Source organism: Tursiops truncatus, chromosome 5, assembly GCF_011762595.2.
Source record: "Tursiops truncatus isolate mTurTru1 chromosome 5, mTurTru1.mat.Y, whole genome shotgun sequence".
In the NCBI taxonomy this organism is placed as follows: domain Eukaryota; kingdom Metazoa; phylum Chordata; class Mammalia; order Artiodactyla; family Delphinidae; genus Tursiops; species Tursiops truncatus.
In genome coordinates, this window is record NC_047038.1 from 119,758,011 (window position 1) to 119,781,315 (window position 23,305).

The following is a 23,305-nucleotide window of genomic DNA, read 5'->3' on the forward strand; positions in this document are numbered from 1 at the left end:
TATGATAGATAATTATAAGTGCTAAGGAGAAAATAATAAAAAAGGGATGGAGATAAGAAATGTTGGTAGGACAGTTGACATCTTAGTGTGGCCAGGAAAATCTTCTCTGAGAGGCGAGTTTGGGGTAATCCTGAAAGATGTGAAGAAACTAGCCACTTGGACATCCGGAGAAAGGGAATCCCAGGCTGAGGAAGTAGTGAGTGCAAAGGTCTTGCACTGAGATCATGGCTGGTGTTTTCATGGAAGGCTGAAGCTGAGTGAACAAGGGAGAGAGGAGTAGGGGAAGATCTCAGACAGGAGACTAGGAGGGACAGAGGCGAATGATATGATGCACAACAGGTCTTAATTCTTGCCCGGTTCTTCATCTGAACCAGACAAGTCATTGGTGGGCTTGAACAGAATGATATGATGTGAATTGAGTTTTAACAGGATCATGCTGCTGCTACATTGAGAACAGATTGGAGAGAGATGAAGATAGAAGCAGTATGAGTGGACTAGAGGTTATTGCAATAACCTAGGCTAGAGATGAAATGATTTCTACTTTTCTATACTGTTATCAAGTTCCCAACATACCCTTTTCCTGCTCACTCTTAGATGATGGTACCATCCACCGGGAAATGTGGAGCAATCCCACGAGAAGTCCCTCACCTTCCCACCATGAACTTATTCATATCTGCAACTGTGGCGAACCTCTCTTCCTTTCTTCTAACCACAATGGAGGAAATTATCTTCTTCTAATAAAAGGTACGTAGTAAAATACACTGAGTGAATACTGGCTCTGGAACTAGATGCTTGAAATATAATTTTGTCTCCTCCACTTCAATTCTCTGTGACTTGGGAAAATTCCCTGTAGTTCTACACCTCAGTTTCTTCATCTGCAATATGAGGACAATGGTGAAAATCACTTCAACACATTGCGTGAGAACTAGAAAAATAATAATAGTATATTCCTGTCATTGAGAAGGGAGCCTGGCACATAATTAGAGCTCAGTAAAACTTGGTTTCACTTTCCACGCATGCTCTGGAGCCCCTCTTGCCTCTGTCCTTGAAAACGACACCCCAGTGAAGAGTCTCCCTTTCTCCTGCAGTTTCAACAGTTTCTTCCCGACAAGATCCTTTTCTTCAGTGATTAAATGTGCTCAGGTCTCCCCTATCTTTAAAAAAAAAAGGGTCCCTGGACTCTTTTATTAGCTCAGGTTTACTATTAACTAGGAAGCCTGTTACAAAAACTGAAGCACGAATGCCATATTTGAAAGGAAAAGAAAAGTGAGGCAGGGAAGGCGTAAAGCAACATAAAATGAGGTGTTATCAAACAGCTACCCCTTCGTTATTAGCTCTCAAGTATGCAGAGGGTTATTCAACAGATAGGACTGCTTGACTCTTGCACTTTCTCCGGAAAGGCTGCAAGAAGAAAATGTGCCCCTAGGAATACCGGGAGGAAGAAAGGTGAGGGAATCGATTTGCCTAACTCTTGTGTAGCTCTTGTTTTCCAGAGGGCTATGCATGGCCTTTGAGGAGTGAATTTCTCTGCCCTTTAGAGTTTGTGGTCTGAGTCTCTGGGATGCCAGAATCCATACTGGAATACGTCAGTCTGGCTGTGGTTGCGATTCATCCAAGTTTAGAAGTGACAGGAGAAGCCAGAAGATCCTGTGGTGCAACTGGTCAGCTTGGCCACCTAAAGGAGCCTAGAGAGAGCCTATTGCGCTTAGGGGCAAGTGATGGGTCAGGCCCAGACAAGGAACCTGTGTTGGTCAGAGCTGTTTAGCTGCCACTGAGGCTGAGCATCTGAGAGGCGGGTGGTGCCAAAGGAATATGAGTCACAAAGTACGTATGGCTGATGCAGCCTCATAGCAGCTCACATTTACTCCTGTTTCTTCAACTCTTTACCAATTTCTTGAAATAGCAGTCTATACACTCTGTCTCTTCTTTACATCCTATTAGCTCTGAAGTTGTTTTCACACTAACCCTAACCGTGTATTCAAATGGCTCCCGGTATAGTCATCAGCGACCTCTATGAGCCTAAATCCAAGTGACGTTTTTCAATCCTTATCTTATTTGACTTGTCAGCATCATTTGCTGCAGATTGATAATCTTATTCTCTAGTCATTCTCTGCCCTTGCCTGCCAAGACAGGGACTTCTAGAGTTCCTCCTATCTTTCGGCTTGCTGCTTTCCTTCTCCTCTACCGCGATTCCTTTAGGTGGTAGAGTTCCTCAGGGTTGCATTCCAGATTGTCTTCCCTCCTTTCTCTACTTGCTCTCCCTTGATATCGCATCCATTGCATGGCTTTAATTACCACGTATAATCCAGAGCTGCCTCCTATGAAACTATACCTTTGACCCAATCTTCTCTTCTGAGGCCCAACCCAACTTCTGTTTATTTTTATTTGGTGTTTTTATAGACACCTCAAACTTAATCCATACTCAAAATTTAATGCTCAACGTGGGAATCATCCTTGACTCCTCTGTCTGTCTGTCTCTCTCTCTGTGTACATATAATCACCATGTCTTGCATATTTTACTTTCAAAATCTTTCTTGAATTCATCTAGCTCAAGCCATTTCTTTCCTAGGTCAAGCCATCTTTTGCCTGTATGAAAACAATGACCTTATCTTTAGTTTCCTCTCATGGGCCACTCCAATCTGTTTGCCACACTGCAGTGTAAGTGATCTTTCAAAACTATTTCCTAGGCCCTACACCCACCTCCCAGTAGTAACTTCCCTCTCCTCTCTTCTCAGCTGAGCAGAAAAATCTCTAATATGTACTTGCAATCTACATTTCCTGTTTCCCATCTCCTAATCATAATTGGCCCACTCCAAATGAGTTTCCACCTCCCAGTAATTCCCTCTCTTCTCCAATTCTTCCCAGTTAAACTAAAAAAAATTAAAATTGCTGATATAATTGCAGTCTACATTTTCTCAGGGTAGTTCCCAATCTTCTAATCATGCATTAAACCATTCCAAGATGGCTTCCATCCACATTGCCTGCTGAGATGTTGCTAAATCCACAGGGGCACGTTAAAGTCCTCATCTTATTTAACCTCATAGCAGCATTCCAGAGTGTGGGTCTCTCCACTTTTCTTGAGATACTCTTCTTTTTTCTCTGTCAAGAGGTTTTAATCTTATATTTTAGAAGTTCCTTTTGTCTTCATAGACTCCTCATCTTTCATCCAACAATCATGTGTTAGAATTACCATAGACCCTTTCTTCCTTTTCAATTTTATCCATTGCATTTATTTTAAAGGACAGTGTATGTATAACATACACTAAATTCACATCTCTAGCTCATGCTTTTTCTCTTATCTTCAGATAGATATATGCATGTGGCTACTTATATCTCATCTTGAATAGCTCAAGAGAACCTAAAACTCAACATCTTCAAAACCAAACTTAGGAGCTCTCTCCTGAAACCTTGTGTATTTTTATTGTTCTTTGTCAGTGAATGGCACCACTAGTCTTTGAAGTTTACAAGTCAGAATCTTAGCAACATTTTACTGTCCTCAATTGTTAATTCAGTCCTGCATCAGGTCAGCTCAATATAACCTTCTGCATATCTCCTTAAATAATATTTTCTTTCGCAAGGCATCAGCAGCTCACTCCCCTGCCTAGAATAATTCCCTGAAAACTTTTGACCCTTATGATAAATTTCAATATCCTTATCACGGCAGGCTTTTGCATGACCTGGGTCCTGACGATCTTTCTGATCTCATATTGTATTACCCCCTTCTTGCTCATTTCTCTCTAACCACAATGACCTCTTTTCCTCTGCCTTGAATGCAATAAGGTTTTCAGTTTCTGGGCTTTCACAATTTCCCAGCGAGGTCTCTCTTTGCATATCTAAGACTCACTCATCTTCTAGGTCTTGAGTTAATGTCTAGTCCTCAGAGAATTCTAAACGACTAGAATAGAGTTTCTTTGTTATATATTTTCACTGCATAATTTACATTTCTTTTGTAACTCTCATTACATCTTTAATTAAATGATGATTTTAATAGTTAAATATTTATAATTATGTTTTTATATTTTTTATTAAGTAAGTGCTATGGACTGAATCCCACCCCCCCCACCCCCCCCACCCCCAATTCATTTGTTTAAGTCTTAAGCCCCAGTGTGATGGTATTTGGAGATAGGGCCTTTGGGAAATAATTAGGTTTAGATAAGGTCATGAGGTTGGGCCCTCATGATGAGATTCATGCCCTTAGAAAAGAGACACCAGAGAGCTGGCTCTTTCTCTCCCACCATGTGAGGACATAGTGAGAAGGAGACCCTCTGCAAGCCAGGAAGAGGGTTCACACCAGAAACTGAATCAGCAGCATCTTGATTCAGTCTCAAGAACTTCCAGCCTCCACAACTGTGAGAAATAAATTTCTATTGTTTAAACCACCAGTCTGTGGTATTTTATTATGGCCGTTTGAGCAAACTAATACAATAAATCATTAAATATTATTAATTAAATGATTTAAAAATAAGATTTGCATTCACATCTTAGATATCATGAGAGCAGGGACTATATCTGTCTTATTGTTTTATACCTGTTCCCTACACCAGGGATGAGCTCATAATAGGTACTCAATAGATATTTGCTGAACAAATGATGATTTTATCTTTATAAACTGCTGTATCTTATTTGCTTGATTCCAGTTATTCTGAGAATTCCAAAATTGTCCACAAGTCTTGAACTCTAACTAGGTTTTAAGCCCTGGGTTTATTTTTTATTTTATTTTATTTTTTGCGGTACGCGGGCCTCTCACTGTTGTGGCCTCTCCCATCGCGGAGCACAGGCTCCGGACGCACAGGCTCAGCAGCCATGGCTCACAGGCCCAGCCGCTCCGCGGCATGTGGGATCCTCCCGGACCAGGGCACGAACCCGTGTCCCCTGCATCGGCAGGCGGACTCTCAACCACTGCGCCACCAGGGAAGCCCCCTGGGTTTATTTTGTGATGCTGAACCTTAATCCATTGCTATTTTAGACCTACCATCTCTTGCTGGAGTTCTGGACAGAGAATAGGAGTATAACCAGAAAAGCACTGGACCAAGAGCAGGGAGGCTTGTTCAGAGCCTGACACTGACCTAGTTAGCTTCTGAGACTTTAGTATGAGTGTTATACCAAATGAGGACCTCGCAAGTTTATTAGCATAAACTCATCCAGCTAAATGTTTTTCCTTTACTTCAAAGACTTTGTACAAAAAAATAAATCCAGTCAGTAGTTTTGTAGATTTAGTTATATATGATCTATTCATCTGATCAAGGAATATCTTCCTTCTGGTTTTCTCAGAGAGAACAGAGCCTTTCTTCCACATGATTTTGAGTTGTGTTCTTAGTTAGCATCTGCAGCATAAGTAATCAAGGACAACTGCTCAGAAATATAAGAGGAGTTTAAAGATTTTCTCTCAGGAACCCAGAGCAGGTAAACATTGTTTAGAGACATAAAGGCTTGAGAAGAGTGATCTTTCCAAGTAGATTTGGAGTCAATAGAGGGGAAGTATTATTTGGTCTTTTGGGGAAACAAGAAAACAAAGTTACTGTAGAATTCCCTCACTGAGGCTTAGTGATTATCTATGCAAATTACAATGTTGAATGTAGAGAATGTCTGTTCTGTTCTCTAAAGTATGAAAAGCCAAGACAGCCTCTGTGTGTGTGTGTGTGTGTGTGTGTGTGTGTGTGTGTGCGTGTGTGTATGTGTGTGTTAGAAAGAGAGAAAGAGAGAGAGAATGAAAATGAAAAACAGAGAACTGGTACAGTTTCATGCTACCTGTACAGATTTAGAGACATTTTTCCAGAACCATATTATTTTTTAGTTGAATATTTTAGACATTTTAACGTCCTCCATTTAGCTCCTCCAGGAAGGACAAGAAAAAGATTTTGTGGGAACTGAAGCTTATAAAAAGTGATAGTTATTTTTAAGGAAAAGATATAAGGTATGAAGGCAATTATTCATTTAGAATGAGAGGAAAAAAGCACAACTGATGATGTATTTTAAAAGCCAACAAGTATCACAAAAGTCACAAAATACACAGTTCTGTAATACTTATTTTCTACATATTTTGGCTTTGTAATATTTGATCACTTCCTCATATGACAAAAATTTTGTAAAATCATTTTCTACAGGGAGAAGAGAAAGATAATCATTCTTTCTCTAGCTGGGTTGAACAAAATTTGTTCTAGGTTACTTATAGTTGAGATGTCTAAACCTGTGACTGCACACGTATATACTTGCTACTTCTGCTACTAATCTAAGAAATACTGGCAACGTGATAAATTCTATTTCTCATGATTCTTATCAAAAAAGAAAAAAATTACATTGCATTTTTATGTGACTATGTGGCATTTGTTGTTTTCCTGACAGAAGGGAACAAAAGGAACCACATGTTCAGCATGTAATTTGATGCATCTCATGAGTAGAATTATTCACAAACTACCATTTGACTCCATACATTTCAAATATTATTTTGCTTCCACAGTCCACAAAATTCCAGTTCCAAGAGCTCTCAAATGCATTCATATCATAATCAGACACATGCCTATCCATGTACAGCGCAAGGCCTGTCAGTGCAGTGACCAGTAAAGACATTCCTGAAAGGCAGTAGTGCGTTGAAGCAACTAGCAACTTAATAATACATAGAAGTGACTGTAAACCACAAAAAATACCTGTCACCAAGTCCTAACTAAATTCCCAACTCAATTTCCCCTAAGCCATATCCTCATAATATTCATTCCAATGCTACCCAGCAGAAGAGGAAGGGAGACAAGGGAGAGAGAGACAATAATCCTAACTGATTTCAGCTAAAGCGTCTTCCTTTTATAAAGTTTATAGCAAAAACATATAACTACATGAAAACTTTGCTAAGTCCCACCTAGATAACCTTGATATTAGTATATGCAAGTGAAAGTCTCTGAAACATAAGTTTCATTAGCTTTGTGATAAATCTGCTTTTGCCCCGAGGTCTGTCTCTGGTGGAAGTTTCATTCATCAGTGTATGGGGTTTCATGCAGAATGAAGACTGTGGAAAGGACAGTAGGTGGAGAGGAAGCCTGGCCTCCTGCAGAGTAGAGGTTCCACATGGCCTCTTAAAGGGCCATTAGTCCTGAGCCTCATATTTTGTCTTCTCCATCTTTGTCTCTTGGAACATCAAAGGGGAAAAATATGTTTAGTATAGCAGGAGCTTCCATTTTTCATTATTTTCATCATGAAGAAAATCAACCAAAGGAATAAGCACTGCTTTTCCAGTGTTGCCCAGGCAGGGCTGTCATAGAGGGAATACGTGGTTGGGCCACAATGGATCAGTATCTAGCGTTCAGTTTTGTAGCCCCAGAAACTCAAACTTGTTGAATCTGGAGAATTAAACCAAGCTAGTTACACTCAAAGAAGCTGGTTGGAGAAAAACACAAATGCTAATTTAGTAATTTAACAGAACATAATTACTGCTAAGGAGCTGAGACATTTGCCCTATGGGTCAATATGTTTTTTGGTTGTTTTTGGTTTTTGTTTTTTCCCAAGAGAATTCTACTTGGGTTGCGAAGGTGTTATTAGAAGATTATTTGGGCAGCATGAAACAAAACATGGTATTATAAACTGATTAGATAGAATGCCCTTCTAATAGAATCACACCTTGGTCACCATGTCTCAAATGTGAGTGTTCACAAAAACACCTCGGCCAAATAGAAAGGAAAAAATCTAAAACCACTTTGAATATAACCATTACTTCACGAGTTGGCAGTATTTTATTCTTGTTCTATGAATCAGGATGCAAATATAATGAGATTTAAAAGGGGTTCATGAACAATTATTCAAGGCAGTTTGGAATGTTTGGGATTTAAGAGCTCAGAATCATAAAAACTAAATATGTCTTTCCACATGGCCACTTGAAAAGATCATGACAGGCTTAATTAGCTGTGAGGCTGACAATATAAATGGAATTAATGGAATTTATATTTTAATTTAAAGCAATAAAAATTCTGTAAAAGTGAGTTTCTGAGATATTGTTGCTGCTTTTTTTTTTTATTTTTGCAGTATGCGGGCCTCTCACTGTTGTGGCTTCTCCCGTTGCAGAGCACAGGCTCCCGACGCGCAGGCTCAGCGATCATGGCTCACGGGCCCAGCCGCTCCGCGGCATGTGGGATCTTCCCGGACCGGGGCACGAACCCGTGTCCCCTGCATCGGCAGGCGGACTCTCAACCGCTGCGCCACCAGGGAAGCCCGTCAGCCAGTTTTGACAAGAGTCAGGGTGGGGTGTATGGAACATCATAATCTGGGAAATCTCTCCACAGGTTAGTAAAATGTTGATCTGGGATACAGTATCCAAGGGGAAACCAAACTGAAACACCAGTAGGTAGAGGCCATTATGAAGGGCATCGACTGGATCCTGGGAGGGAATGACCAAAGAAGATTGGGAACAAAATAGACAAAGAGAGCAAACAGCAGTTTCTTGAATCCCCGGGGGAGTCGCCCAGGAGCCATTAGTAAGGTAACTCTTTCACTGAGTTATGTGTAAAGAGTGGTTTATTAAGAGGAATGAACCAGTACAGACACTCCGTTTCTAACTTTAAGTTTATATGTTTCTATGAATACCAGAAAGCTGTGCCTGCAGTTGGCTTTCTTTATTTGGAAAAAAAGAGAAAAAACAACCCAGTTTCTAGAGAATTAACTTCAACTTCCATTTGTCTGGAAGTTTGGAAGGGCGAAGTAAATAAATCCCTCATCATGCTTTTAAATTGTTTCCGATCTAGTCCTATGAAAGATTCCTCTGAGTATTACGAAATGGCCACAGAGATGAACAATGCAAAAAGGGATTGGGGAAACAGAATAAGAACTAAAATGGGTAGAAAAAAGGAGGAAAATCTGAATAGGTAAATTAGTTAAGCTGGATGGAGTATATATGAAGTGAAAGCACTTAGATGCCATGCAGTTAAGTCACACTTTTGTATGAACATAACTGTAAAAAATCCCTGGCATAGACTACTCACTCAATTTTTATTAGGTATCATTTGACATAAGAAAAGAATATTCCCCTAAGATACTATTTCTAGCACACCAAAAATAAGACATCGGAGCAGAACTCTTGGACATAGGGTGTGTGGTAACAGCTGAGCTAAATGGAAAGTTGAGTAAATAATGAAGTACTTTATATTTGCTTATTTATCAGTATTTCTGAGTTCATTTACATATTACAGAACTCCAAGGAAGTAATCATACCTGTGCTTCATTAGATATAATTCAATGAATTATATTCTATCTTATTCCCCAAAAGTGCTTGTAAAAATCTCATTTCCTTATTAATAGGATTAATGGAAAAAACCCTTAAGCTCAGTTTTGTACACAAAAAAACCAATTTATGACAATGATTTCCAAAGCTTCTTAAGGCAGATAAGGATGAGACATGGTGATTGAACTTTTTAACAAGAAGCATAGCCCAACAGGAGAACTGCCTCACAGAGTAATTTCTACTTTTGACATGCAAGCTCGTTCACCATTTGTCAGGGGGATTCCTGACAAATGATGATGCTACTAAGAATTTTGTACTAAAGTAACTTTTTTGAATATCTTATCCTCGAGCGACGGTGCTTTTACAATTTTCCCATATTTATGCCCTTATATATCGAGACTTAGAGACTGAACCCTATAAGGTTAGGGAGTTAGTGTGAGGTGAGAGCCTTGTCTTTATATGTTGAGGTGTAAAATTATAATGGACCATTGCAGAATGTAAAAGACAAGCTCTTCGGAAACTTCAAAAATCAGCGTACCGTGTCTTCTTTTAACTTGAGCAATAATGAAATAGCACTGGCCCTTGGCCACTGGGAGTTGATTATTAGTAAGTGAGGAAGATATTTTACCGACATAAGTTTGGCCAAATGACTGGGCCCGCCCACTATTGATCCTCGTATCCATTTTGGCTTTGCAGGAGGGGGACTTAATATCTCTAGGACCACGAGCCTGTTTGTCTTCAGCTCTGTTCCCAATACCTTCAGGAGATTCCCCAATTGCCATTTCAGATAGACAAGTAACAAAAGGAATCTGTTAGGTTCTATCTCCACTGAAGAAAGGACCTGATATTTAAAGAAACTTAAAAGTGGAACATGGAATAAATTCCTAAATATAAGATTTGAGAGTCTGTTTAATCTGCTTTCAACAATATTTTGGGACTCTCATCATCGGAATACTTCTTAGGAAACTGGTCAATCACTTTGGAATAATATGGTTTATTTAAAATCTGAACAACCTGAAAGCATACCATGGAACGAAGACAATCTATTTTAGCCTAAACTACAAGGTTAAGGTTTGTCGGTTTTAATATACAATTTTAGAAGACTTTCTGGAATCTCACTTAATTCTCTAAACACATTTGAAGTTTCCATGGTGATTATCCCCTTTTTTTCATGGGGAGACCAAGGCATAAAGAGGCCAAGTAATTCAGTTGAGCCATGAAGGACCAAAAGAAGGAGCCAGGATTGAACACAGAGCTCACGCTCTTTGCTAGTTCATGATCCCTTTTTTTTTTTTTTTGCGGTACGCGGGTCTCTCACTGTTGTGGCCTCTCCCGTTGCGGAGCACAGGCTTCGGACGCGCAGGCCCAGCGGCCCGCATGCGGCATGTGGAATCGTCCCGGACCGGGGCACGAACACGTGTCCCCCGCATCGGCAGGCGGACTCTCAACCACTGCGCCACCAGGGAAGCCCCATGATCACCTTTTGGCCTTCCTACCATTTTAGGTGATTTTATTCAGTGACGCGCTAGGAGAGAGGAAGGAGGCAAGGATGGAAAGGAAGTTTAATTTGGGGCTCAGTAATAGTGCCGGCTGAATAATCTTCTCAGCACCACACAAGTTAAAGTAATGCCCATCAGTGTTGGAGTCTTCACTATACAATTTCTTCAGTGTCAAAGATGTCAATTGCAAACCTTGAGATGTGCTGGGAAAGAATTCTGAGATTGCTCTTGCGTGACCTCACAACAGCTTATCTCTCAGATTCAACAAGAATACAGAGGACACATTGTGAAAAAAACAAAAGCAAAAACATCTTTTCATTTCTCAGATTAGAGTGGTTTAGTTCTCTTCACAGGTTTTCTTTTAATAAAGTGCTCTTAAATCACACACTTCCAAATAATGAAAACATTCAAGTAGGTTAGAATAAAAAATGTTTGTATAAATATTCCCTCAAAATATTAAATTAAACAAAAAGTATCAGGTCAAACAAAAGTTTTGTTTTGTTTTGTTTTATGATAGAGATAATACGTTTTACTCTGAAAATTTTTAAGAAAAATAAAAAAATACAAGATAAAAACCATCCACAATTCGCTGCCAGAATATAAGCACTGTTAACATTTTCTATTCTAAATACATGTATATGTTCACACATATGTATATATGCACATGTACATACAAATGCATAGATACATGCAACAAAATATCATGAAGGTGTTTCCACATCCATAAAAAATGTTTTAATACTATTTTGTGGCAGAATATTCCATCTTATTCCCCAATACTTAATGTCCTTGACAAGTGTTTATAATAACATAAACTTTAATGAGCATCTTACTTTTTAGAATAAGTTCCTAAACGTATCATTGCAAGTTCAAAGAGTATGGTTCTTTAACATAGATGTGTATTGTTTTGGTGTATCAATAACCTTGATGTATATTGTCAGGTCACACCCCCCTGAAAGGTCATACCCCAAGAATAAGACAGTAACTTTCCTTGAACATTAATTAAAACTGGGTATTGTCAGAAAAGATACCTAATTATATTGGAAAGGCAAAAAAAAAAAAATCTGTTATCTCAGTTCTTGAATATCCATGTGTTTAATTTCTACTGAGATAAATATACTTTTCCATTTTGTTTGCCTTCTGTTTCTTCTATGATGTTGTTATTTTCAGGTACAAAGTCATTGTTTTATTATTGATTAGCAAAAGGTCTTTTCATATGAAGGATATCAAATCTGTATTATGTATTATTTTTTCATGAACTTTTACATTTGCCTTTTCATCTTGTGTGTTGAGCCAAAAATCTTTTAATTCCTATGTAAGAAAAAAGATCAAGTCTTTCTTTTATGTATTCTGCTTTTGGAGTTATGCATAAAATGTCCTCTCTACCCCAGTTATATGCAAATAGTCACCCATGTTATCTTTTAGAATGTTATAATTTTGGTTTTTATGTTTAAATCTTTAACATATAAGAAATTTATTTTGGTATTTGAAGTAGATGCCTAACTTTAATTTTTTTAAGATGGTTAAAAACCTGTCAAAAATCACCTATTAAATAATACATTCTGCTCATCACATTTGCTGAGATGAATTTGATATTAAATTCATCTATATCTAAGCTCGCCACACACACATATGGGCAAATATACCTATGTATATATGTAGATAGCTATATATATTTCTGTGTCTGTACTTTCTATTTTATACCATTGATCTGTCTCTTCTTGCAGTCGCCACTGTTTCAATGAATTCTTTTACCTTAAAGATACCCCTGATCTATTAAGATAAAGCTGACCTACTGTATTACTCCTATTTTTCCTTTTTTTTTTTTTTGCCTAACCATTTAAAAATGCATTTCTCAGATTTTGTTTTTATTTTCTTCATCTACAGGTCTTATCTTTTAAATAGACATAATATTCTATTATCAAGCATTCTTGGAATAGGCATCTAATGTTTTTCACGGAAATGCCTAGCAGTCAGGCATCAGAATCAAAGAAATCAAAATGCTATTGAATTCCTGCAACAATGATTGTGACCAACATCAGGACTGACCATGTGTGCTGAAAACTCCCTAGTTAAAGCAGAGGAAGGAGCAGGAAGTGAGGTAATGTGAGTGGCTCCACTGTGAGTTCATGGCCACACCCCAATTTATTTCTGGAAAGTGCATGTGACATCTATTCACATACATTGCTATCTTTATACTCTCCAGGATATGACAAATAAAGTAACAGCTCCAAAGGCAGTCTGTTTTAGAAAATTACTTAGAAGAAAGGGTAAAATTAGGTTTTATACACAAAATAGACACTTAGAGGCTCTTCTGAGACTTGGTATAACTTAGGATAAAACAACCTAGTTTTTGGGGTGTTTTGATCAATCAACTTGCTCTATCCACTCTCGGAATAAGTCCTTCCCTGCACTGTGCAGCAGTGAAATGTATGTCCTCCTTATAAACAGATAAAGGTGTACTTTTGGAATAGTTTTCTTGGCGGAACAGATGAATTAATATTGACCCACTGACACTCTTTTGTCCAGGGGCTTCATGCCTAAAGGTATATAAAGGACGATTGGCTGAGTTTAGACGTGTAGCCTGTGGCTGGGGAGAAGTGTAGAATTACTTGGCGCACACACACAGGGATTTTAGTCAGGGCTGAGGCTGCATTAGCACCATGTTTTAATCAATTGCTATTAACATCAAAGAGATCCTTAATACACAGAGTATCTTGCCTGATTGACATTCTGGTCCAAAGACTCCATCTCTCCCTACTTCATTGACTTGTTACAAGGGCATTCCATCCCAGTGCCATTCCCATCACATTTCCTAGAGAAGAGTATCCACAGGGTATTATAAGTATTTTTTCCTTTTCCTTCATCGAATTCCAACAATAAGACCAGGAATGAGCCGTGGGCACTCACGGGTCTTTACTTAATTCTATTAGAAATATCCTGAAAAACCTCCCTGGCCATCAGATAAGAAGTCTTTTCACTTACTCAAGTCAGAGCATGATCTACTTAATAAAGTTTTGCACTTATCTCCAGAAGGTGGTCTTTACTGATCTGGCTTTCAAGTTGGAAAGAGAGAAGAAAAGTTGATTCTTTGTGGATTCTGCTCTCAAATTTAACCCTCAGGCAATTAAAGCCTCTTTATCCAAACCAAGTCGTTGTTTAATAAGGCCCCTTTATAAACACTCCAAAACATGCTTTCAAAACAAAAGTTAGAAAGCCTGTAAGATCCATTCTCAAGAAAGATCTCTTTCTGTTCAAAACCCGTCCTGACCTTTTTGTTGAAGAAGAACAAAATAATGTAGTAACAAAAACACAAGTGGCTGCCAAAGGAAGAGAAAAAAAAAAGTTCCTGTAAGGGACTGAAACAATAAATCTCCTCTCTGCTGAACTCCCAAAGGGAGTGTGTGCATTTCCTCCTGTTCTTTATCAGAGCCCCCGAAATAAGTAGGCATGGGCAGTGGCTGTTCAAGTCCAGCACACCTTTTCCATTTGCTGAGAAGGCCCTGCCAGGCTGGGAGGGAGTTGTCCCTGCCTGACTCTGGAGAGAAGAGCCACTGTGACGAGCCACAGGCACCATGAAACTGCTTCAAGGGACCATACTTTGTCTTCTTCTGTCCAGTCTTTGTAGCGGTTTGGACGACACAGGTACCCTTTTCTCTTATTGTTCTGACGGTGTGGATCAGAAATCACTAGTGGGCGGCTCTGAGCCTCAGTTTACCTTCAGGGAGCCTCCCCTGAGAAGTAGACGCAGCAGTGCGTTTGCTGAGTTGAGTGTGTGTGCGTGGACGGGGGGATGCGTGGAGAAGGCTCCGCAGAGAGGATGTTTGTTTTCACGGAAGGAAAGTGTTTGCTGCTGCAGCGGCCTTGAAGTGTGTTCCATGGCATCGTAAAGGTACCGGGAATATACAATAGCCTTTTCAGAGAGTAACAATCTGGGGATCAAATGCTGGCTAAAAATGGACTATTTCTCAAAAATGTGCTCTTTTCAGACGTAAGTCTAGAAATAACAAGATTGTCATGTACCGGTGAAAGGCTGTAATCAGAAACATTGCTCTGCAGACGCTGGCCTATATTTGTCCCAACTATCTTTTGGCTCTGATAAATTGAGAGGTTGGATAAAACTGCCTGGGCAAGTGAATCTTAATATCTTGAGGGTGAGGGTGAGAATGGAGGAGAGTCACTTGATTAAAGTTTATGGATGCTTGCTCTAGAAATTAACACAGATCTACACACATACGTACAATATTTTGCATAACATTTCAGGGAATTTATAGACATAAAAACCCTACCCATTGACTGCAGGTTCTGAAACTTAGATAAAGGATATATATGCACCTACATAAGCCCTGACTATATTAATGACCAGTTGCAAGAAATTATTACATTTGACTTTTAACCCTTCCGGAGGGATTTACTGTAAGCAATTAGATTTAATCAATATTTATTAGGCTCTCACCATGTATTCAGCAGTGCAAGGAATACAAAAATGAGTTAAGACATTGTCCTTGCCCACAGTGGCAAATGCACTATTGGGAGAAATAAGCATGTAAATCTAACATAAGACAGATTTAATAGGTGCGAAAACTAAAGTACAAACTATCATAAAAGAACACGGTTGGGACACATTGATTCTGGCTCTGAGGAGCCCTGGAAAAACCTCAATTCTAATTTTATTGTGCATGTGCTCTTTTCAAACTTCACTGCTTACAAAATTCCATTTGCAGTGATTAGGTAGGAAAAAATAAACACACTCCTTCTTGAACAATATTTATCATTAATTTCTCAAAATATGTTATATAAATCTAGTACAAATGCCCAAACACTGCAAAATCACATACGATTGATTACAATCCATCTGGGACTTTCCAGGGTTAAGCTGAAGTGGGTATAAGACCAGAAAATTTCACTTAGATGAGTTACAAAGTTCTGATTTTTTTTTAATAAAGAATATTTATGAGATGACACAGAAATCAATGCACTAGCTTATAAGTAACTCTTCAGTTTGCATGGGAGAGATAGATAGGAATGGATTACATGTACTTCAGAAAGCAAAGTGGAATAGAATCAATAGAAGTAGCCTACAAAACCTGACCGTAAGGAAGCTGGAAAGGTGAAGGATAACCCAGAGATGACCTGGAAGATTTTTCTATTATGATCATTGTAGGAATAAAACCAGCGTCCTTTAGCTCATTGGTAATGAGCCCAACCTCTCTATTAATAGTGTCTTCTTTCTAATGAACTATTAACCAAAGTAAGATAATTTCTTTTTTTAATTTAATTTTGTTTATATTTTTATACAGCAGGTCCTTATTAGTTACCCATTTTATACATATTAGTGTATATATGTCAATAGTAAGATAATTTCTTATTTGAGCAGAGACAGCGGTTACATAATGACTATCTCTTTCAACCTCTGCCAGGGAGCCTTTGTTAATTTTAAGGCAAGTGTCTGTAAAATCTACCCCATTTATCCTAGAAAAAGAAGTGCTGGTTCAGGAGCATAAATTGACCATCGGAGTGAGGCCTAGAAGGAACTGGAGGAGATTTTCCCATCCACGTGTAGGATTTTTTTTGCACCTGGTTCTGCCTGTTTTATGTTTTCCTTCCCAGATACGGTTCAGGAAATGAAGCATTTCCTAAGCTGATTTATTAAGTTCTTTTCCTAACCCCCTGTACCGGAAACACATTGATTTCAAAGCTTTATATGTTCCCCAAGCTTAGAATGCTTAACATATTTCATCAGCAGAGTTGATTATAGGAGTACAGAAGGAGGCATTTCATCTGCCTTAAATTCACAAGTTGTCAAGAAGATCCATGCTTTTTTGCATAGTAATTTATTCCTAAATAATGATCTTTTAGAGAAATTGACTACTTTTCTTTTTCTTTCTGTCTTTTTTGTCAGTTTCAGATTTAAATAAATACAATATAGTTTTTTGTGCTCTTCGTGAAAACCAAGGAAATCTTTCTGCATGGCAGTGAGTGACTTTATTACTTGGTGAGCGGTACAATATTTTACAGTTTCCAATTTGGAAAGCTGTTCTATTGAAATATGTATGGGAGGTTCTTGAAAAGGAACTGTCATTCTTTCCCAAGGTTTTCTAAATTGTATTTAAAACTGAACAGACCCCTGCGTGGCTTGTAAGCTCCTTTGGCTTTTAAGTCTAGACTGATGAGCTTTAGACTGTCAGGACTGAGAAAAGTTAAATGAAGAAGGATTCCAAGAAAAAAGAGGCCCTGGAAACAATTTACTTTTCAAGTGCCATTTGCTTTTTGAACTTTACATTAATTTAGGAAAGATTAAAATGTTTTAGCCATCTGCAAGCAGGAACACACGTCACTTTATTGGTGTCTGAAGAAGAATTTAATTGCTTGTTGAAATTCATTTGTTAGGGATTGAACATTCAGTGTCATGGAAAAAAAAAATGGATTGAACACCCTCTAAGACAAACACTATGCTAGACGCTGTAGGTTTATAGCGATCACTGTGACTCAGCCCTTGTCCTAGAAGTGGTGGGGAGAGAGGAGCACCAAATAATTACAAGTTTGATTCTATCGTAAGTCTTAAGTGGTAAATAAAGAATGCTGTGGAGAATTCACAACTAGCTTAGTTTTGGGTGTAGGAACATCAGAAAAGCCTTCATATAAAAGTGGAAATTATGATAAACTTTGAAACTTGAGAAACAGGTTGGATGGATGGAATTTCTTGAATAGGAACTTTAAAACATCAGTATGTTCCAGTCTAGAAATGTAAGGAGGTCACAGATTGGACAGAGTTTAAGTGTTGGAAATATAGCCTCAGGATATGTTGAATACCAGGATGAGTAATATTGACTCAGGTAGTTAATTACATTGGATTCTCTAAATGTGTTTGAGCATGGGAATTATCTGATTGGGACCATAAACTGAGAAGATTAATCTGTCAACAGGGTATACATTAGACTATTGCAGTCAGGAGAGAGAAAAGCTAAAGAAAATGGTTCAAATGTTATTCCAAGTCTGAAAGTCTGTCAATAAAATGAAAAGAAGGGTCTAGGGAAGAGCTTTAAAGAAGTAGGAAGTTTGTGACGCCGTATTATTGACTGGCTATGAGAGAGATAGTGACTGAGGTGTAGCGTGTTATTTGAATAACAGAAGTAGGGAAATGGATTGGGACCAGACGTATGGAAAGATAGGAGGAGATGGTTTCGGGAGAAAGTGATGAACTTGATTTTGGACATGGTGAGTTCGAAGTCTTAATAAGATATTCAAATAGAGATGTCCAATGGTAGGTTAAAATCGTCTGGTTGGTAGGTGGAATGCCCCTGGAGGTGATGGTGGGGGATGAGTGTTCTTTACACTTGTCTGCCAAGAGATTTTAGTCCTGTCCTACTCACTGGAAGATTAGTAACATAGCGAGGCAATTTATTTCTCTGCTGGACGCCCATATTTGTAACTCTCTTATGGCCCTTATTTTCCAACTTTATCTTAGTTATTTGTGTGCATATCTTATCCCCTGTACCAGACTATAAGCACCATGAAAGTAAGGGTCGTATTTATTATAGTCTGGATAGTAACAGTTCTAAACACATAATAAGGATATAATAAGCTGAATGAATGCATAAATGAATGATATAGTTGCCTATCCATTTTTAATTTCTTCCTCTGATAATCACTTTTTGTTTACTACCTTATCCTTGTGAAAGAGTTGTGGACAGGTATGAATCACAGAACATAACATGAAAACAAGTGGAGTATTTTGATCCCTGGCTATGAAAGCGCAAGCCAAATACATGGAAAGGGGCTTCTTATCAAAGTAAGTCAATTCCCAAACTCCAGCAGAGGAGAAGATGTTAGGGGTAGGTGGACAACCTAGTACCAGGTGACAGTAATTTACAGCAAACCTGGACGAATAAACTACTCTGACTATAATCATTGGGAGGAAGAATATCTAAAGAAAATTGATTCTACTTCTCCTTTTTTGGGTATCAAATACTTTATGTAATATCTTCTATGGCTATAAATATTCAAGGAGAAACCTTATTACCAACCAATTTCTCAAAAATACAAAATGCCTTTTTTTCTAAAAGCAAAGTTCACATAAGAGAAGTTGGAAAAAAATTAAATAAATATCGTACATCATTAACTCATGTGTTATTTTAAGTAACATATGTGTTGCTTCAGAGCAGATTATCTTACTTGTTACTTCCTCTTAGCTTAGTCACTATCAATAGATCTTACCTGAAGTGGGTGATCTATTATAGAAAGAGTGAATGAGTGTGGAAACAAATTCAATGGGAAAAGTTTCCAAGCCTTTTATTTGGCATACTTTCCTTACTACTCTTTTTTTCTTCAATGATCTTTAAAAGTAGAAGTGATCATTCTAGAATTCTTATTTTTAAGAGACTCATAACAGTTGTCACTGGCAAATTGGCAATTTTATCTTGCTGATTGTAATTATTCAGATGTTGAGAAAAAAAGATGAACGTCTGAACGTTTCAAAAAGCTTCTAATCTACTGGATAGTTGCCCATCCTTTCCTTTTCATTGATGACATTATATTTCAAGCTTCAGGTAGATATTTTAACTTGTAAATAATTATCTAGTCCAAGTTCCTTATATTCTTTTTTTCTTAGTCATCACTTTCCAACTTCCTCTTTACCTCTGAGAACAATCTGAGATGTGTTTTTCTAAACCTTGAATGTCAAAGCAGGAATTGACTCTAAACGACATTCCATTCCATTCCCGTGTAGTAAATGTCTCCATTCCTGTTAGTGAATTCCTGTGGGTCATTATAGCTCTGTCAGGTTAGGCTAATAATGCCTGTTGAGTGTTAAAAGAAGTTCTTTTAGTTAACAAGTAAGATCCTTTTTCCTTTTCTACTGTTGCACACAATGTCAACAGTAGCATGGGAAAGATTAGTGGTGTCAATCACATCTAGAAGGGCCACTATATGATTCCCAAAGTTCGGCAACCATAAAAAAAATAGTTTTCTAAACTTGAATAGAGGTTTTGTGTCTTGTAGAATGACATATCAGTAGAGGTAATCATAACTAGTCTCTATATAGAAGCAGCCACCTACATCCTCTCTGGATGCCTTTAATCTAACCATTGCTATGGCAACCTCTCAGGTGTAGCTTGACAGTATCTTGTCTCACGTGAATGAGTATCTCTTGCTTTCCTGTCTCCTGTTGTTCTCATACTAAGGCATGCTTCACCTACAGAAACCCACCTGGCACTGTTGTGTGTCTGAGCTAGAAGTGCAGGAGCCTTAGCACTCTATGAGACAGGCTTTGCCCAAAAGAAGAATGGGGCCAGTGAATAAATGCTTTCCTCTTCTATTGCTGCTCCATTTTCACTATTTTAGTTCTCTACTCCTTTTCTTGACATCACTTTCCTTTACAAACTGCATACAAACCCTTGTCTCAGGCTCTGCTTTTTGGAGAAATTCAGGATTGATTATTTTCTGATGGGAACATTTTGGTTTGGATGATAATATATACATTATACCAGAGTTTCTCTGATATTCTAATTGATATTCACTACCTTTCTTCCTCTTCATTTCAAGAAAAAATTCGATAAAGCTTTTGTTGAATAAGTTAAACAATATTCTAAGCAGGTCCTTTCCTAAGGCAATCATTTGTCTGTATAGAGTCAATAAGGAACTATATTGTGAGGTTGGTAGTCAAAAATGTCAATGTCATTGATTCTATTCTTAGTGTGCTGCTCATCTGAAATGTAAACTGATTTTTATTCTGTTTAATCAGTCATATTCTGGCCTAAACCTAAATTAGTTGTGTCAAAAAACAGAGAATGGAGACTCCCCTGGTGGTCCAGTGGTTAAGACTTCCACTGCACTTCCACTGCAGGGAGTGTGTGTTCTATCCCCGGCTGGGGAACTAAGATCCTGCAAGCTGCAAGATGCGGCCAAAAAAAAAGAAAAAAAGAAAAATGGAGATCACAACTAGGTCTGGTCCAAGTTAACCAAGATATGTATTGTTACAACATCTACTGACATCTACCATTTGTTGTACCTGGCACTTTACACACATTACTTCCATCACAACATTTCAAGGCCAGCTTTGTCATTCCCATTTTACTGATTAGGACACCGAGGCTTGGAGATAGTGTAAAGTTATCCTAGAGTGATAGTGCTTAAAATCAAATCAGAGAATATTATTCTTCAAAATCTTCCCTTCTAGCTTGCTATCTTCCAATGCAGTACAACTGCAATAAGTTGAGTTTTTCTGATCAAAAGAATAAGGGTAGAGACGTTCCACTTGAGTCGTTTGGAAGCACTGCTGCCTCTCATAGCCCCTTCAGCACCTCTAAACTGCAAACTAAGACCACAGTGCTATGAATGAATTTCTACTTAGTGCTAATTAGCCACTTAATATCCTGGATTCAATTAATTATTAGGGGATGGGTTAAAGGAGTTGTAGGCATTTCCCTACCTACTCACTGTTATGTTGGTTGGAAAAAAATAATGTTCTTGGCTCTGATACAAATGTCAGTGCAGCTAATATGGGACTTAGAAGAGAAGGAAAGAAGCAAAGAGGAAATAACTATTAGTGAAATAATTACTTAGTGTCACATCTATAATTCTTCTGGAGCCAGACTGTCTGGGTTCAAATTCCAGCTCTGCCACTTACTATCTGTGTGAACTCGGGCAAGTTACTTAACCTTCAGCTTTCTCAGCTATAAAATAGGGATAAGTACAGTCTCACCTCATAGGGATATTGGGAGGATCGTGTGAGGTAACACACAAAAACACTGAGAATAGTGTCCAGTATACAATGACTCTATGTTTTGCTGAGTTTGGGAACTCAGAATCCTACAGATTATAATATCCAATTCCTTAGACAAACTACTTTATTGCCAAGTTGATTCCAATCTGGAATCAGCAAATATTTACATAATTACAATGTTCATTCTCACAAAGAGAAAAACCAGCACATAATTTTTCACAATAGAATTGAAGTAGGAATGAAATACGATTGCCAGTTATGCTCTTAATCATAATATATACAGGCACAATTTGACATATACAGACTGGTATATTATCTAAGATGCTTTTCAGATTTGTAAGTTATTTAACTCACCGTACAAACTACTCACTCAAATTAATAAGCAAAATTGTACTTGTGTTTAATGAAAATTCTAACTTTTTAGTCTGAGAATAGTCAGCATCCTCAAATATTATTTCTTATCTTAAAGTATTGAGCATTGCTTACTCTTAGAGGTGGGATAGGTTAGTGGAAGGAACTTTGTTCTTAATGTGAGAACCAACCAACTTTGGATCCAGCTTCTTAGTATGCTGAAGCCGGCCAAGACACTAAATGCTTGTTACCCTCAGTTTCTTTATCTAAAAATGAGAAAAATGGTAATTGTTGACACAATATTGGTGTTAAATGATAATTGGAAAACCTATTTTAGATGCTCTGTAAGTCATAAATCACTATTAAAATTTAGTTATTAATATGCAACCTAACATTTAATTCATGGAATCAACAGATGAAGAGGAATGTACTTCATAATTTGAGAATTTTTCTTTACTGTCTGGGCCTTTAACTGCCAATCCATCATTGCTCTTTGAGCCATGTACCTTTACATATTTTTTTATGGCTGCTACACACTCAAATTGCTATGTGTTGAAATTATGCCCAAGTTAAAAAAAAACACACACACAAAACACAGAATATCATTTGTATCACACATTGAACTTATTTTTTTTTCCACATCTTTATTGGAGTATAAATGCTTTACAATGTTGTGTTAGTTTCTGCTGTACAAAAAAGTGAATCAGCTGTATGTATATATATATATCCCCATATCCCCTCCCTCTTGAGCCTCCCTCCCACCCTCCCTATCCCACCCCCCTAGGTCTTCACAAATCATCGAGTTGATCTCCTTGTGTTACGCAGCAGCTTCCCACTAGCTATCTATTTCACGTTTGATAGTGTATATATGTCCATGCCACTCTCTCACTTCATCCCAGCTTCCCCTTCCCCCCTGAACTTATTTTTAACTGAAGTGGGAAAAGGAATGATTTGTGTGTGTGTGTGCGTGTGTATGTGTGGTATGAACTGTGAAATTGTCCTCCTAGGGCATTCAGCAAGTATGAGGACATAAATGCTGAACTCTCACACACTCTCCCTAGGGAAGAGAGGCCACTCCTGCATTTATCAGCTCAAGGCTATTCTGACAACTCCTCTGTCCAACAGTGAGACATCCCCCAGTTATCTCTCCCCCGCAAATCCAGTTTTAAAAAGTGAGAATCACCTTTTTAAATGCACATAACTAATTTAAAGGTTTATTAATGGTAATTGCATTATTGGGATTAAGATAATTAAATTATGTGAATCTATGAACTTTTTTTTTTCATTTTCTGAAGGCCTCATTTGTTGGGTGCAAGTTTTATATCAATTAATGTTTAAAACTCTATAGATTTGCAAAGTAGAAGAAAAATGATAATGTTGTCAATCATTTAAAAAACGCTTATTAGAGTCCATTACAACCTGACTAAACATAAATCTCTTGGAAGCAAGGACAATGTCTAATTGATCATTGTTTTCCCCATGACCTATCTTTGAACACATAGGTGATGCTTACCAACTGGCTCTTGCTTTAAT

At 38.0% G+C, this 23,305-nt stretch overlaps 1 protein-coding gene across 4 annotated transcripts in view; it reads left to right on the forward strand.

Moving 5' to 3' along the window:
• The first annotated feature begins 14,141 nt into the window (after positions 1–14,141).
• Positions 14,142–23,305, forward strand: part of EMCN (endomucin) — an 88,282-nt gene continuing 79,118 nt past the window's right edge. For 2 of the 4 annotated variants that reach the window (XM_073805566.1, XM_073805567.1), the window contains exon 1: positions 14,142–14,343. In XM_073805566.1, the coding sequence (XP_073661667.1) occupies positions 14,274–14,343 (70 nt within the window). In that variant the 5' untranslated portion in view covers positions 14,142–14,273. The remainder of the gene's footprint in view (positions 14,344–23,305) is intronic. The other 2 variants (XM_019926473.3, XM_019926472.3) reach the window with 2 other exon arrangements.